The 16905-nt window shown below is 45.2% G+C and overlaps 2 protein-coding genes across 4 annotated transcripts in view; one reads left to right on the top strand and one right to left on the bottom strand.

Moving 5' to 3' along the window:
• Positions 1-11066, bottom strand: part of chchd3a (coiled-coil-helix-coiled-coil-helix domain containing 3a) — a 320225-nt gene extending 309159 nt beyond the window's left edge. The window contains exon 1 of one of the 2 annotated variants that reach the window (XM_038811813.1): positions 10800-11066. In XM_038811813.1, the coding sequence (XP_038667741.1) occupies positions 10800-10880 (81 nt within the window). In that variant the 5' untranslated portion in view covers positions 10881-11066. The remainder of the gene's footprint in view (positions 1-10799) is intronic. The other variant, XM_038811814.1, reaches the window with a different exon arrangement.
• A 423-nt stretch (positions 11067-11489) lies between these two features.
• The window catches only part of exoc4 (exocyst complex component 4), a 574741-nt gene continuing 569325 nt past the window's right edge, over positions 11490-16905 (top strand). For both annotated transcript variants that reach the window (XM_038811812.1, XM_038811811.1), the window contains exon 1: positions 11490-11620. In XM_038811812.1, coding sequence (XP_038667740.1) covers positions 11541-11620 — 80 coding nt within the window. In that variant the 5' untranslated portion in view covers positions 11490-11540. The remainder of the gene's footprint in view (positions 11621-16905) is intronic.

Here is a 16905-nt window from a genome sequence, read left to right as displayed (position 1 = left end):
ACACTCTAAAATCTGACCAATGACCGAAGTCAGGCTAACCGGCCTATAACTTCCCGTCTTCTGCCTCCCTACCTTCTTAAAACAGGGGTGTTAAATTAGCCACCTTCCAGTCCTCTGGGATCCTTCCCGTCTCCAGTGATTCCTGAAAGATCATCAGTAATGCCTCCACAATTTTCTCAGCTATCTCTTTTAGGACCCTGGGGTGTAGTCCATCCGGTCCAGGTGACTTATCCACCTTCAGACCTTTCAGTTTCCCCAGAACCTTCTCCTCAGTAATGGCCACTGCATTCACTTCTGCCCCCTGGTTCTCCTGGAGCTCTGGCATCCCACTGGTGTCTTCCACCGTGAAGACAAATGCAAAGTAACTATTCAGTTGGTCTGCCATTTCTTTGTTTCCTATTATTAATTCTCAAGCCACATTTTCCAGTGGTGCAATGTCTATTTTTGCCTCTCCCTTACCTTTAATCTATTGAAAAAAACTCTTCCCATCTTCCTTTATATTACTAGCTAGCTTGCAGTCATACTTCATCTTCTCCCCCCTTATTGCTTTTTTAATTGTCCTCTGCTCGCTTTTAAAGGCTTCCCAAACCTCTGGTTCCCCACTAATACTCGCCACTTTGTTTGCTTTTTCTTTAGCTTTTATGCTGTACTTGGCATCCCTCGGCAGCCATGGATACCTTGTCCTTCCCTCACCATATTTGCTCCTCCTTGGGATGAATTTCTATTGTGCCTCCCTCATAACCCCCAAAACTCCTGCCATTGCTGTTCCACTGTGTTCCCTGCTAGGCTCCTTTTCCAATCAACTCTGGCCAGCTCCTCCCTCACGCCTTTGTAGTTACCCTTATTTAATTGTAATACCGTTACATCTGATTGCAGTTTCTCCCTCTCAAACTGCAGGGTAAATTCTATCATACTGTGGTCACTGCTCCCTCAGGGTTCCTTCACCTTAAGTTCCCTAATCAAGTCTGCCTCATTACACATCGCCAAATCCAGAATTGCATATTCCCTCATAGGCTCTGCCACAAGCTGCTCCAAAAAAAACCATCTCTTCTACATTCCACAAATTTCTTTTCTTGGGATCCACTACCAACCTGATTTTCCCTGTCCACCTGCATATTGAAGTCCCCAATGATTATTGTAATATTGCCTTTTTTACAAGCCTTTTCTATCTCCTGATTCATTTTCTGCCCCACATCCTGACTACTGCGAGGGAGTCTGTACATAACTCCCATCATGGTCTTTTTACCTTTGCGATTCCTCAACTCTACCCACAGAGATTCTAAGCCTTCTGATCCTATATCGCTTCTTGCTACCGATTTAACTAAATTCCTTACTAACAATGCAACCCCACCCCCTTTGCCCATCTGCCTGTCGTTCCGATAGGACATATATCCATGGATATTTTGATCTCAGGCCTGATCCCCTTGCAGCCACGTCTCTGTGTTGCCCACAACATCGTACTGGCCAATTTCCATGTGTGCAACAAGCTCATTTACCTCGTTCCGTATACTGCGCGCATTTAGGTACAACATCCTCAAACCTGCATTGACCATGTCCCTTTTCGCACTCTCCTCAGTCACTGTACCCTGTACCGTGGCCATTTTTGACTTTGGTTTTTCTGCCTTACACTTTCCTCCTTAATGCTTTTTGTTTCTGGCCCCGTTTTACTTCCCTCCAACTTCCTACATCGGTTCCCACCCCCCTGCCACATTAGTTTAAACCCTCCCCAACAGCAGTTGCTGACCGCCCCCCCCTCCCCCCAGAACATCGGTTCCAGTCCTGCCCAGGTGCAGACCGCCCGGTTTGTACTGGTCCCGCCTTCCCCAGAACTGGTTCCAATGGCCCAAGATGTTTGAAGAAAATAAAGATGAAAGAATTGGATAAAGGGGAATTGATAAGGGTTCAGCTGCTTGGAAGGGTTTTTGATATGCAGATTAGCTTAGCAGTAGGGGAACAGATATTTACTTCAGTGAAGTGGAGAACACTAGATTATAGAATAGCAGGACTTAAAACTACCAATGTGTGTCACACACAGATGATAAAAACATGACTTCGAAGACTAGTTGTTCAGATAGGACAAGGTCAAAAGGGAAAAAAGATATATCAGTGGTAGGGTTAGCTCTGTACAGGAGAGAAGCACAGCGGATGAGCACCTAAGATCATTGTCATGTCCAGCTTTAAACAGAAGTTCTCCCAAAAGTAAACTTCAGGCTGAAAAAACTGTTTTGAAAACCTCAAGGTTTTGAGGTTGAATCAGAAGGAGGGCTTCCAAAAATAAAGATACTAACTGTTTGTTGGATTTGGCTCATCGAGGTAAACGTTATGGAATGTTGTTTTGGGAAAAGGGACATTTTCAGAATTTAACAATGTAGCTAGATGACAAAGGGGATCAATTCGTGTGCAGTGTGTGTGTGTAGCCATTGTTGTAGTTACATTTGTTTTGTACTGTGGCCTTTCTTGTTGAGCATTTTACAGTTTAATAAACATTATTTTCTTTGGATGGTTACAAGACGACTGGACCATTCCTCACTGTTCTACATTTCTTTCCTCACATTATTCCAAACTGTAAAATAAACAATTAAAAACCTGTGTTCTAAGTTACCCCTTTGAGATACCCTGGTATCTAAACTGAGTGGGGCTCTCAACAGTACTTTCCTGAAATGTAGGCATTACTGTAATATAAGAAATGTGGTGTACATTTGCATACAAAGAGATCCCACAAATAAGATTAGTGAGATAAGAGCCAGATAATTGAAAAAGACAAGAAAAACTAGTTTGACAGTAATGGGTCAAAGTCTAATTACAGCATCCAACTCAATTTTTTATGCTCCTTACTACTTGTCTTGCAATTATTCCAAACATTTGTTGCTGAGTGAAGAAATTCTTTGCGACATTCATGTGAAATTCAAACAGGAAAGTAACGTTATGTCCTCTGACCCTATTTTCCTGGTTTAATTTGAAATCATATTTCAATTATCCAACTACAGTTGCCTTCTGCCGAGATTATTGATCTTGAAAATCTCCAAAATAATAAAACTGCACATGTTGGAAACCTGAATTAAAGCAGGAGAGTTTAGAACTACGAACATACAAAATAAAGCAGCAGTATGCCATTTGGACGCTCAAGCCTGCTCTGCCATTCATTGAGATCATGGCTAATCTGGAGTTCCAGATTCCCCATCTACCCCTACATGCCCTACAAGAACCTACGCACTCTGCCTTAAAAATATTTAGTGATCCCGTTTCCACCGCCTGGAGTGTTTCAAAGTCGCACAAGCCTGAGAGAAAAAAATTCTCCTCATCTCTGTCCGAGAATGGTTTCCCCGAATTATAAAACAGTGCCCCCTCATTCTGAACTCAACCACAAGAGGAAACATCCCTTCAAAGTATTTTTTGTCAATATGATTAAGGATCTTGGATAGTTCAATCAGGTCACCCTACACTCTTTTAAACATCCGGTGCAAACTAGGCCAGTCTTTCCACTCTATCCTAATAAGGCATCCTGTTCATTCCATGTATCAATCTAGTAAACCTCATCTGAACCGCTTCCAATGCATTTACATCCTTACTTAAATAAGGAAACCAAAACTGCACTCTGTATTCAAGATGCAGTCTCACCAGTACCCTCTATAAGTGAGCACAGTAAGACGTCTTACAACACCAGGTTAAAGTCCAACAGGTTTGTTTCAAACACGAGCTTTCGGAGCGCAGCTCCTTCTTCAGGTGACTGGAGAGGTATGATCCAGAAACATTTGTATAGACAAAGTCTGGTGGGTGGTGTTTCCACGTATAATGGTGGTATCCAAGTCGATGATCTGGCATGTCTTGCAGAGATTGCCCTGGCAGGGTTGTGTGGTGTTGTGGTCGCTGTTCTGAATGCTGGGTAATTTGCTGCAAACAATGGTTTGTTTGAGGTTGCGCGGTTGTTTGAAGGCCAGTAGTGGGGGTGTGGGGATGACCTTGGTACCCACCAGGTACGCGGCACATACTCGTGCGACTCGACCAATGTAGTCTACCTCATACGCTGCAGGAAAGGATGCCCCGAAGCGTGGTACATTGGCGAGACCATGCAGACACTGCGACAACGAATGAACGGGCACCGTGCGACAATCACCAGGCAGGAATGTTCCCTTCCAGTCGGGGAACACTTCAGCAGTCAGAGGCATTCAGCCTCAGATCTCCGGGTAAGCGTTCTTCAAGGCAGCCTTCTGGACACGCGACAACGCAGAATTGCCGAGCAAAAACTTATAGCTAAGTTCCGCACGCATGAGTGCGGCCTCAACCGGGATCTCGGATTCATGTCGCATTACATCCACTCCCCACCATCTGGCCTGGACTTGCAAAATTCCACCAATTGTTCTGGCTTGAGACAATTCACACCTCTTTAACCTGTGATTATCCCTCTCTCTGGATCTGTAATGATTTGATTACCTGCAAATTCTCGCATTGTCCGGCATCTCTGACTTTGTCTATATAAATGTTTCTGGATCATACCTCTCCAGTCACCTAAAGAAGGAGCTGCGCTCTGAAAGCTCGTGTTTGAAACAAACCTGTTGGACTTTAACCTGGTGTTGTAAGACTTCTTACTGTGCTCACCCCAGTCCAACGCCAGCATCTCCACATCATGGCTCTATAAGTGAAGCATAGCATCCTTACTTTTATGTTCAATTCCCCTCGTAGTAAAAGAATAGCATTCCGTATGGGCGGCATGATGGCACAGTGGATAGCACTGTTGCTTCACAGCGCCAGGGACCCGGGTTCGATTCCCAGTGTCTGCGTGGGTTTCCTCCGGGTGCTCCGGTTTCCTCACACAAGTCCCGAAAGGCGTGCTGTCAGCAGATTTAGACATTTTGAATTCTCCGTCTGTGTACCCGAACAGGCACCAGAGTGTGGCGACGAGGGGATTTTCATAGTAACTTCATTGCAGTGTTAATGTAAGCCTACTTGTGACAATAATAAAGATTATTATTAGTCTTCTTGACTGCACGCTGCACTAACATTTTGTGACTCGTGCACAAGAACACCTAAATCCCTCTGCACCTCAGCATTCTGCAGCCATTTTCCATTTAAGTTATCCTCAGCTTTTTTACTCTTCCTGACAAGAGAACAACTTTTTACACTTTCCCACATTATATGACACAGCAGGTTGGTCAGGATGCATGGGAAAAAAGGCACAATTTACTTTCAGAGTATAGGATAAACAAAGGGCAAATAAGAGCGAGAAACACAAGATAATTACATTTCAGCAGAGAAAAGGTATTGGTGAAAATTTAAGGGACAAAAAGCGGCGACCTACATCCAAGGGTTCGAAAAGGACTATTTGCAGCACTAGCAGTTGACTTTGCAGAATTCCCAAGATTTTGAAATGGTCCCAGCAGATCGTAAAGTCATTGGTGTAACTCCATTATTCAAGAAAGGTGAAAGAAATTATAGGCCAGTTAAATTATTAGTTGGGAAATACTGGACTCATTTTTAAGTAAGTCTCAATGGTGCACCGAGAGCCAGTGTGATAATATAAAAAGGAAAAAGACAATTCTTTTCAAGATTTGTTCGAGAATGTGATTAGTATGGTCGGTAAATGGATAGATATCGTATATTTGGATTTCCAAAAGGCATACAATGACGTGCCACACAAAAGATTAATGTGCAAGATGAGGGTTCATGGAATTGGGATAATATAGTAACATGTACAGAGGATTATTTAATGGACAATAAGCAAAGAATCTGGCTAAATAAAGCATTTTTAAGTTGGCAGGTGAAGCTAGTTGGTGCTGCAAAGAGCAGTGATGGGCCCTCAGCTATTTACAATCTGTATTAATAACTTGAACAACATTACTAAATCACTAGGAGTAATGTATCCAGGTTTGCTTACAATAGAACGTTAGATGGGAATGTAAGCTGGAAGGAGGACACAAAAAGGCCTTGTTCATCCTCGAGGTGAATATTGACCACTTTCATCATGTCGGTTGTTGGATAAGGTTCATCAGGGTATGTAGGTGACTGCTCGTGCCGACGTACCCCTGGGAGGTTCTGCTGCAAATAGGACAGGATATTACAGACAAATGAGTTTTAAGCGAGTGGCAACTGCATTATAATGCGGAGAAGTGTGAAGTTATTTACTTTGGTAGAAATAGAAAAGTAGAATAATTTTTGAAGGGCATGACATTTTTTCATGTTTCTTGAGACTTGGGCATACTTGCATAACAAACACAAAGTTAGCATGCAGGTACAGCAAGCAGGCAAATAGCATGTTGGCCTTTATTGCAAGGGAATGAGATGACAAGGATAAAGAAGTCTTGATCCAGTTGTACGCTACAGGACATTGCAGTGGGCCAACACAGTGAAGGTTCACCAAATTTGGTCTTTGGTTGAGAGGGTTTTCCTCTGCTGAGAGGCTGAGTAAATTGGACCTATAATCGCTGGGGTTTAGGACAATGAGGTTTGATCTTAACAAAATTAAGGGGCAATTTAGCGTGGCCAATCCACCTCCCATGCACATTTTTGGGTTCTGGGGGCGAAACCCACGCAAACACGGGAAGAATGTGCAAACTCCACACGGACAGTGACGGAGAGCCGGGATCGAACCTGGGACCTCGGCGCCGTGAGGCCACCGTGTTGCCCGGAATCCAGAACTGAGCATAGTCGCAGGATAAGTGATCACTTATGTCTGAGCAAGTTGAGAAAACATGTCTTCCTCGGAGCCCACATGGTGCAGTTAGTAGTGCTCCTGACATGGAGCCGGAAGGTTCTGGGTTCTCGTCTCACTTCAGGACATGTTTGGCCACAGAATTAGTGGAGGCAAGATTGCATGTTTCAGTGTCAGGTCCAGTGTAGACAAACAGGGAGATTTTGAGGGGTGGGGGTGCATGAAGGGCATACAGCTGCAAAAATAAATCCACAAAAATGATTGTAGATAAAAGGTGATTTCCAATATTGTGGCCACCCCATGGAAGATAGGTAAAGACAATGAAAATTTTCTCATTCAAAGCGTTGTAAATTTCTGGAATTGCCTACCTAAAAGGGCGATAGATGCTTCATTGTTCAGTGAATGCAAACTCAAAATCAAGAGATTTTTAATCTCTGGGATCCAATAGATATGGGGAGCAGTCAGCCAAGTGGAGTTGAGGTGACGGTCAGCCACGATCATGTTGAATGGTGGAGTAGGTACGAGGGGTTGATTGAACAATACTGCTCCTTTTTATTTTGCTCTTAAGAGACAAGAACAATGCTGAGTATGTAATAATTCATCAGTTAGGGTAATTTCATGTTGAAATTCTCCAATCTTTCCTCATTGCTCATACAAGTGACATCTTGGGTCACAGGTAGATCTTGTCTGCATTGCAACCAATGTTTTTAAATGGATTTTGTGACCAAAACTGACAACATTCCAGTCAGCTGTTTTTCATTTGGTTCCTTAATTCTATCTGCAAAGTCTTTTTTTAAAAACAACATTGATTTGTGGGTTATTAAAAATTGATGGAATTATGGAATGCAATCTGTAATGCGCCAGGAAATATCCCATGCAATATAAACAGAATTGGACTTAATCACTTAGTCACAAGTCACTGGCCCTGAATGAGTAAAAGCCCAAAGTCCCTGTATTTCAATCATAGAAATATGACACAACCTGCCTTTGAGCCGATCTCTGTTCCCTTTCCATGTCATGAATTTTCACATGGTCTCCACAAATTATTTATACATCCTGTTCACAATATGCACAACTTTACTTTGCAGTAGACAAATCACCATTCTAATGAGGGATCACTGATTTGACATATTAACCCTGTTTTTCTCCACAGATACTGCCCGACTTAAGTATTGTGCATTTTCTGGTTTAAATCACCATTCCATTCGCTTTACCCTTACCTTTATGACCGAACAGGATGTCTGTTATTGGAAACTCCCTTTTGCTCTTCATTTTTCTTTTGTTAACTGAGCTGCCCTGACACTTTTAATTTTCCCCTCTTGTTCCTTCCTTCTGCTGAATACACAGTTGAAAATGTTTTTTTTTCAAACAGCCATTTCTTAATGCAGCTGAATCTCTGATTCATCCAACAATCTCTTCCTAAGTGCCACTTTGAACTTCAGCTTTGGCTCACTGGTGACATCTTCAACTGAAAGTTGACGGTTCAAGTCCAATTCCTCAGACTTGATCACACAACCGAGCCTGATCATTCAGTACAGTGCTGAGGAGCACTGCACTGTTGGAGGTGCTGTCTTATAGATGAGATGTCAAACTGAAGTCCAGCCTGCACACCAATGTGGACGCCAGGTGGATTTTCAGTAACTTCATTGTAGTATTAATGTAAACCTACTTGTGACAATAAAGATTAATATAATACAAGGGATCTCATGGCACTATATCAAATAAGTGTATTGGAGTTCTCCCCAGTGCCCTCACCAATAATTATCCCTCAACCAGCATCCTTAAAAAACAATTATTTGGTCATTATCTTATTGCTGTTCATGCACCTTGTGCTCAGTTTGGTTTCTGCATTTTCTATGTTATGAAAGGTACTCCACTGGCAGTATAGTGCTTTGGAGCATCCTGAGGCTGTGAAAAGCATTGAAAAAATCTAAGTTCTTTCTTTCTATTAAAGAATGAAGTTATTTACACAGTGTCTTTCATGCCCTGAGGATGCCGGAGAAACATTCACAGCCAATGAAGCACTTTTGCAGAGCTGTCAAGTTGACAAAAGTAGCATACTGTGACCCTACAATCAGAAAAATGACCAACTAATTTGCTTTAATGGTGTTGGTTGAGGGATAAACGTTAGTCAGGACACTGGAGGAACACGTCTGCTGCTCTTCAAATGGAACCTTTTAGCTGAGGGCAACCATAAGCTGTTGGCCGCATCCAAACGAACAGTTCTTTGGCATGAAATGTCAGGCTAAATTATGTGTATGCAGTGGAACTTTCAATCTATGAACCTATGACTCAGACAAGATGATACCACTAAGCCAAGGCTCACTTGTGCCCTTTATGCCCCTCATCCAGTTTTCTTCATTCTCAGTGGCCTGTCTCGCCGAGTTAGATTTTAGATATGTCTCCAAACCTTCCATAATCACTCAACCCTGATCATCTTATCAACATTCTTTTCCAGTTCTACAATTCTCCCCAAGCAAAACAGTAAATGAATGACTATTTTAAAAACCATCTCATAAGCCTTGGGTTTCTCAAGTGAGAGTTATCAGGGGATACGAATTTAAGGTAACTGCCAAAAGAACCAAAGATGAGAACATCTTTTAAAAAGACAATGAGTCATGATCTGGAATGCACCGCCTGAATAGTGGAAATACATTCACCAATAACTTTCAAAAGAGGAAGAATTTTGAGGGCCATGGGGAAAGGGCAGGGCAATGGGTTTAATTGGGTTGCCCTTTCAAAGGCCGAGCTCAAGCATAATGGGTGAAATGTGTTGCATCATTCTACGAGCCCCACTCCAGAGACTTGGCCACAAAATCAAGGCAAAAATTGCAATGCAGTATTAAGGGGATGCTGCATCGTCAGAGTTGCTGTCTTCTGGATGAGACATCAAACCACTTGTTCCGTCAGGTGAGCATAAAAGTTCCATGATGCTGTTTCAAAACGGAGCAGGGTATTTAGCAAAAAAACATATCCTTCACCACTCATCACTGCAGCAGATTATCAATTTATTTATAGCATTATTTGGGAGAGTATGCTGTGCACATATCGATTGCCAGCGCTACTCGATTATCACTCACAGTTTATGGAAGCACCTAACGGGCGGTTGTGTACTTCAAGATATTCCAAAGTCATGAATGACACCATGGTAACGCAAACCTTGCTTTTCAGGTTCTCTCATACTTCAACATCAGAAATGTGGCACATTATCAAGGAGTTTGAACTTTATTAGCACTAAAGCTAAAAGAAAAGCTGCGGCCTAGTGGCACAGTGGTTAGCACTGTTGCTTCACAGCTCCAGGGTTCCAGGTTCGATTCCCGGCTTGGGTCACTGTCTGTGCGGAGTCTGCATGTTCTTCCAGTGTCTGCGTGGGCTTCTTCCGGGTACTCCGGTTTCCTCCCACAAGTCCTGAAAGCTGTGCAGGATAGGTGGATTGGCTATCATAAATTTGGCCAAAAAGGTTAGTTAGGGTTACGGGGATAGGGTGGTGTGGGCTTGGGTAGGGTGCTCTTTCCAAGGTCTGGTGTAGACTCGATGGGCCAAATGGCCTCCTTCTGCACTGTAAGTTCTATGATTCTATGAATGAACATACTGCTTTCCCATTCTCCAAAAACAAAGTCCTAAGGTTTGGAGGGGGGGGGGGGGGGGGGGGGGGGGGGGGGAGAAAGAGGGGTTGTTGGGTTACGGGTATAGGGTAGATATGTGGGTTTGAGTAGGGTGATCATTGCTCGGCACAACATCGAGGGCCGAAGGGCCTGTTCTGTGCTGTACTGTTCTATGTTAATAATACCGAAACAGGTCAGAGGGGAGGAGGCCTTTTTAAAAAAATACACAAACCATAACTATCAAAAACTCTATGAGGGTCATATAAGTCCTCGATTGCTTAACTCACTTACAACTGAATAAATACGTTCAGCAATGTACTTCCAGTAACAACGGATTGCAAAGTCGTTTAAAAGTTCTCAGCTCAAACAGAGGCCTCAATTTGAACACTGAAAACTGGCAAAGTGGTGGAAAAGTTCAGCTCCACGATGAGAGTGATAGTTTACTTAGGGCCTGGGACTTCAAGAACGTAGCCACAGGAGCAGGTTAGTGCGAATGAGAAAGTGCCAAGACTTGCATTGGTCCAGTTGGTTCACAGTGCCACACTCACCCTGATGCCCTTCACCACAGTGATCTGATCATTTTCATCAGCTTCGAAGGACACGCGTTTGGTACTCCCACTACCCCCCATCTCACCAGCATTAATTTCAAAACAAGTGAAACAGAAAATACAGAGAAGGGGGAAAAAAAATATAATTATCCCAGCCGGGGAAAACTTCAGGAGGCGCCGGAGTTACTGTCCGCAGTAAGGAAACCCAGTCACAGGCCGCCGCCGCCGCCGGTCCACTCCATCACGCCTCTCCGCAACCCGCCTGACAGCAACGGCCACCGCGATTGGTCAATCGCCTCACCGGCTCAGCCAATGCAGTTGAATCGGGGCGCCGATTGGCCCAGTGGTCGCCTGGATGATGGGCGGGGAGGACGGCGATGCGTGCGCGCACGCGCGGGGGAAGGCAGGCCGGCACCAGCGTGCCCAGAGAAATGCCTCCCTCTGTTCAATAAAGTTACCGTTGTTGTCAACTGTCCCGGAATGATGGGAAATGTAGTTCTTTGCCCTGCCATTTTTTTTTCAAAGGCGAAAGAAAAAAGGCCGTCGTCATACACTGAACAGCCGAAATGGTTTTGTTTCCTCCGTAGAGTTATAAATATATAGGCATATATATTTCTGGTCCCATTTGATAAAGGTCCCGCCCTTTCCCGCCGCTGATTGGCTGGAAGCCCTGTGATTGACGTGGCTTCCAACTGTCAATCAGCGCACGCGCCCGCTCGCGGGAGGTCAGTCACAACAAAGATGGCGAGTGAAGCAGGAAAGTACAGGAGTGCCATCAGCAAGAGCAAAGATCCCTCCGGTTTGCTTATCTCTGTCATCAGGTAAGTGTAGTGAGAAAAGAGGAGGCATGCTTCAGTCCTACATTCTAAAAGCATTTGTTGGCCGGGCCATTTTTTGTCCCTCCTCTCTGAGTGATGGCAACCCAGGGAATGTTCTGCTGTCACTTGACCTGAGACCCAAGCCAAAGGGAAATGTTGGGAAAAGGAGAAGGTTGTCTATTATTTATGCCAAACCTTGAATTGTGCTCACAAGCAGAACATGTTGTATAAATTCCACTGTTTATTACATATTCCAAACAGCACTCCTTGTCACTGTTTTTGCATTTTGATCTGATTTATACTCAAATAATATCAGTTATAGAACATAGAACAGTACACCACAGAACAGGCCCTTCGGCCCTCGATGTTGTGCCGAACAATGATCACCCTACTTAAACCCACGTAACCCGTATACCCGTAACCCAACAATCCCCCCATTAACCTTACACTATGGGCAATTTAGCATGGCCAATCCACCTAACCCGCACATCTTTGGACTGTGGGAGGAAACCGGAGCACCCGGAGGAAACCCACGCACACACTGGGAGGACGTGCAGACTCCACACAGACAGTGACCCAGCCGGGAATCGAACCTGGGACCCTGGAGCTGTGAAGCATTGATGCTAACCACCATGCTACCGTGAGGCAGAATGGGTGGCAGAATGTAGGAGAAGGTCGTACATAAGATCGGTCCCACCAGGGTCTTTATTTTTTGTATTTTATTGCCCGATCCCGGGGGAATTTGGTGGACAAACCCGACTAATCTAATTGTATGAGGCACTGATGTCGAAAGTTACGTAAAAGGCTGCTGGAATGAAGGGTACGAGAGGTAGTTCCTCGATGGAGCAAGAGAGAGCGTGCGTAGCTCATTGGGAGGGAAGATGGCTGAGATGACCTGCATGGGTGTGGCTGCTCCTGTCACAGTGGAAATTCGGGCTGGGGTAATGGCACACAAATTCGAGAAAACAATTTAATAAGCTTTTTGAAAGACAAGGCAGGGAGGTGATGTGGACCTGCAAAGTCTGTTGAGGACGCACGTAGCCCGATACGGAAGCAATTGGGGAAAAACTTGGCAGGCCGTGAAAGAGCATGGTGAGATGCTGAAAGGTTTGGAGAACATCTTAGATCATAGATCATAGAATTTACAGTGCAGAAGGAGGCCACTCGGCCCATCGAGTCTGCACCGGCTCCTGGAAAGAGCACCCTACCCAAGGTCAACACCTCCACCCTATCCCCACAACCCAGTAACCCCACCCAACACTAAGGGCAATTTTGGACTGGACACTAAGGGCAATTTATCATGGCCAATCCACCTAACCTGCACATCTTTGGGCTGTGGGAGGAAACCGGAGCACCCGGAGGAAACCCACGCACACACGGGGAGGATGTGCAGACTCCGCACAGACAGTGACCCAAGACGGAATCGAACCTGGGACCCTGGAGCTGTGAAGCAATTGTGCTATCCACAATGCTACCGTGCTGCCCTCTTGTCATCTTATAACGACCAAAGTGCCTCGTTGGAAGCCGATGCTGTTGGTGAGGGAGAGAAACATGAGCCTGAGGGCAAAGGTCGAGGACCTGGAGAACAGGTTGAGACAGAAGTTCAGGATCGTGGGGCTGCAGGAGGGGATGGAGGGTCAGAAGCCAACAGAGTATTTTTCCCAGATGTTTGAGAAGCTGGATAGGGCCCGCCGAAGACTCTGGCAGAAGCCTCGGGCAAAAAAGCCATCGCATGTGGTGATTGTTCATTTCCATTGCTTCCAGAAGAAGGAGCTGGTCCAGAAATGGGAGAGAACCTGGAGATGGGAAGGAAGCAACATCTGGATTTATCAGTATATCGGGGCAGACCTAGCGAAGAGGAGTGCAGCCTTCAGTAGGGTGAAGTTGGCGCTCTCTGAGTGGAGTGCGTTTTGGAGTAATGTACCCGAGAGTTACATATAACTCGATCATTTTTTGATGCATTTGCAGGAGACGGAGATTTCTGTTAAGAAACAGGAACTGTGACTTAATTGGAAGGGTTTAAATGGGACTTCAGTGTGTGGATGGGAAGGGTTTTGCTTGGGAATGTTTCCGTATTCTGTATATTTTCGGTTAACTGGCGTTTCTTGTTCTCTATTTGAGGGAATGGGGAGTGACCAAAGTATATGTTGTTCGCGAAAGGATGGGGGGGGGGGGGGGGGGGTAATGGTGAAGGCAGCAATATGGATAATACATGGCACATGGTGGGATATTGAGAATTGAAAGATCTTTGGTTTTGATTATTCCTTCGCTGCGGAGGCAGGCAGGGGAGCTATTGTTTTTTGAGATCTGGCAGGGGCTACTAGACTATCAGTTCTGTCTTCGCTAGTGAATGTGGATGAGGGGGGGGGGGGGGGGAGTGGCTGCGGCCTGTGGGCTTCGGGTAATAATTTTTATTATCGTCACAAGTAGGTTTATATTAACACTGCAATGAAGTTACTGTGAAAATCCCCTAGTCACCACACTCTGGCGTCTTTTCGGGTACACTTGGGGAGAATTCAGAATGTCCAATTCACCTAACAGCACATCTTTCGGGACTCGTGGGAGGAAACCGGAGCACCCGGAGGACAAACACGGGGAGAACATGCAGACTCCGCACAGACATTGACCCAAGCCGCAAATCGAACCTGGGACCCTGGCGCAGTAAAGCAACAGGGCTAAGCGCTGTGCTACTAAGTGTAAGGGTATAATTAGGGGAGGGGTGGAGCATAGGGTGTCTGTGTATGCTGATGACCTTTTACTTCATATGATGGAACCGGTACCCACTATGGGTGATAGAATGGAACTAATAGGGGATTTTGATTCCTTTTCGGGATATAAATTTAATCTGGAAAAGAGACGTGTTTTCCAATGAACTCCTGAGGGATGGGAACCAACCTGGGGATGCTTCATTTTCGCTTGGCCAGATCAAGTTTTGCGTATCTGGGGGTCCGAGCGGCTTGAGGTTGGTCCCAACTTCGTAAACTGAATTATACTAGTCTGGTAAGTTGAGTTAAGACCAACTTGCAAAGGTGGGATAACCTTCGCCTGTCCTTGGCTGGCAGGGTCCAAATGATCAAGGTCGACATTGGGCCACTATTTTTTTTTGTCATGTCTGCTGCTTTGCTTGCTGAAATCTTTTTCTGGGAGGATTGAGAAGTTGGTGTCATTCTATTATTTAAAACACCCCCCCCCCCCCCCCCCCCCATGTTCAATGTCAACCAATTCTGGGAAGTGCATAATAAACATCCCCCATGAATTGTGAAACCTTTCATCCCCTTTAGCTGATACTTCATCTTCCCGAGAGTCAAAGAAATTCGAGCAGGTCTCTCTCTCTCTCTCTTTCCCCCCCAAACCGCCAAGCTGTGTCACAGGATGGAGAGGCTGACCTCCGGGCAATCAGCGAGGCAAAGGCTAAAATCTGCCCCCGCACACGCCTGCCGCCTGAGCCGGTTCGAACCCCGAAAAATGCTTCCAGGGTTCCAAATTCGCGAGTATTACCCCCGAGGTGACTCTGAAAAACCTCCCTCCAACAAACTCCTCACATTCCACATAACTATCCTAACCGGGGGTCTCTCAGCCCCCCCCCCCCCCCCCCCCCCCCCCCCCCCCCCCCCCCCCACAGTATCCACCATCCTCATAATTCCAGGCCCTGCCCACTGTGCTTGGCCCGCCCCGTCCCCTTGTTACCATCAAGCACCCACCCCCTCCCCCAGAATCCTCCCATCCACTTCCTCTCGAAAACATCTCGCCCAGTATCGGTCCCCTCCCCCAACCTTTCACACCTAGGTTCATTGAAACCTGTTCTACCAAGCTGGTGTCATTCTTTTATATGGGCGGAATTGAGAGGGGCAATTCTTCAAAGGAATAGACAATCAGGAGGCATGGCACAGCCGAATTTGATAGTTTATTGGGGCCTATATTGGATGATGAGGGGTGGAGTGAGGCCCTTCGCAGGGTGAACTCCTCATGCGGGAGGCTTGGTTTGATCCAACATAAGTTTGTTTTAGGGCAGACATGACAAACTCCAGATGAGTCGCTTTTTCGGGGTGGAGGACAGGTGCGAGTGCTGTTCAGGAGGTCTGGCTAACCAAGCGCATATGTTCTAATCTTGTCCCAAGCTTGTGTATTTTTGGGCCTGTGAGTTGTTCAGCACCTTGTCGGCAGTTCTGAAGAGCGAGCTCTGTCCTTTAGTGGCCATGTTTGGGATGCCAGACTCGCTGGAGCTGCAGACGGGCGCGGGTGCTGATGTCCTGGCCTTTGCCTCACTGTTTGCTTTGAGGTGAGTACTGCTGAGGTGGAGGTCTCCATTTCCAGCCAGTGTCTTAGTGTGGCTGCAGGATCTGATGGACTTCTTTCATCTGGAGAAAGTGAAGTACAGCGTGAGGGGAGCAATCGAGGGGTTCTGCAGGAGATGGCAGCCGTTTCGTGTTTATTTCAAGGAATTGGTCACTGTTGTTAAGGCGGGGGTTGGGGCGGGGGGAGGCAATTTAGGTTTTGTGAGGGGTCATTCTATTTTTCTGTTTGGCTGATGCATGTACATTTGTTTATCTTTTCTATTTAATAGATTGAAAAATGTTAAAATATTTTTCAAAGTAAATAGTGTCAGTTATGCCCCATGATACTTTATTGAAGAAAAGCATGGACATTGTCCAGCGTCTGTCTGGTATTCACCCCTCCATCACTTTAGGAAAACAACAGACTATCATTATCACTTTGTTTGGGAGTTTCCTGGGTTTAAATTTGCTGCTGCATTATAATTTTACAACAATAAGCATTTTAGAACATTGCACAAAAAATGCAATATAAATGTAGGTTTGTTTTAAAATGTGTAAGGAGAACATTTCCACTTCAGACTTAGCACATTCTGGAGATGTAACCGTAGAACTTATCCAAGAAAGTTCTAATTCAGTATCCTGACGTGTAAGAATCAGTCGGACACAGTTTCATTTCTTCATGTCCTGGACAATGACAAATTTAAAGCCAGTCAGTCATTGCATGCATTGGATTTTTTTGGACTTTGTTGTTTATTGGCACGTGTACCAAGGTACAGTGAAAAGTATTTTTCTGCGAGCGGATCATTGAGTACATGAAAAGAAAAGGAAATAAACGAAAATCCAGAATAAGGCAACACAAGATACACAGATAACACTGGCAACAGGTGAAGCATACAGGGGTGTAGTGTTAATCAGGTCAGTCCATAAGAGGGTCATTTCGGAGTCTGGTAATAGTTTGGAAAAAGCTGTTTTTGAATCTGTTCATGTGTGTTCTCAGACTTCTGTATCTCCTGC

Source organism: Scyliorhinus canicula, chromosome 11 (assembly GCF_902713615.1).
Source record: "Scyliorhinus canicula chromosome 11, sScyCan1.1, whole genome shotgun sequence".
NCBI classification, from domain to species: domain Eukaryota; kingdom Metazoa; phylum Chordata; class Chondrichthyes; order Carcharhiniformes; family Scyliorhinidae; genus Scyliorhinus; species Scyliorhinus canicula.
The sequence above is the reverse complement of the archived record's forward strand: the minus strand, read 5'-3'. Positions and strand labels throughout refer to the sequence as shown.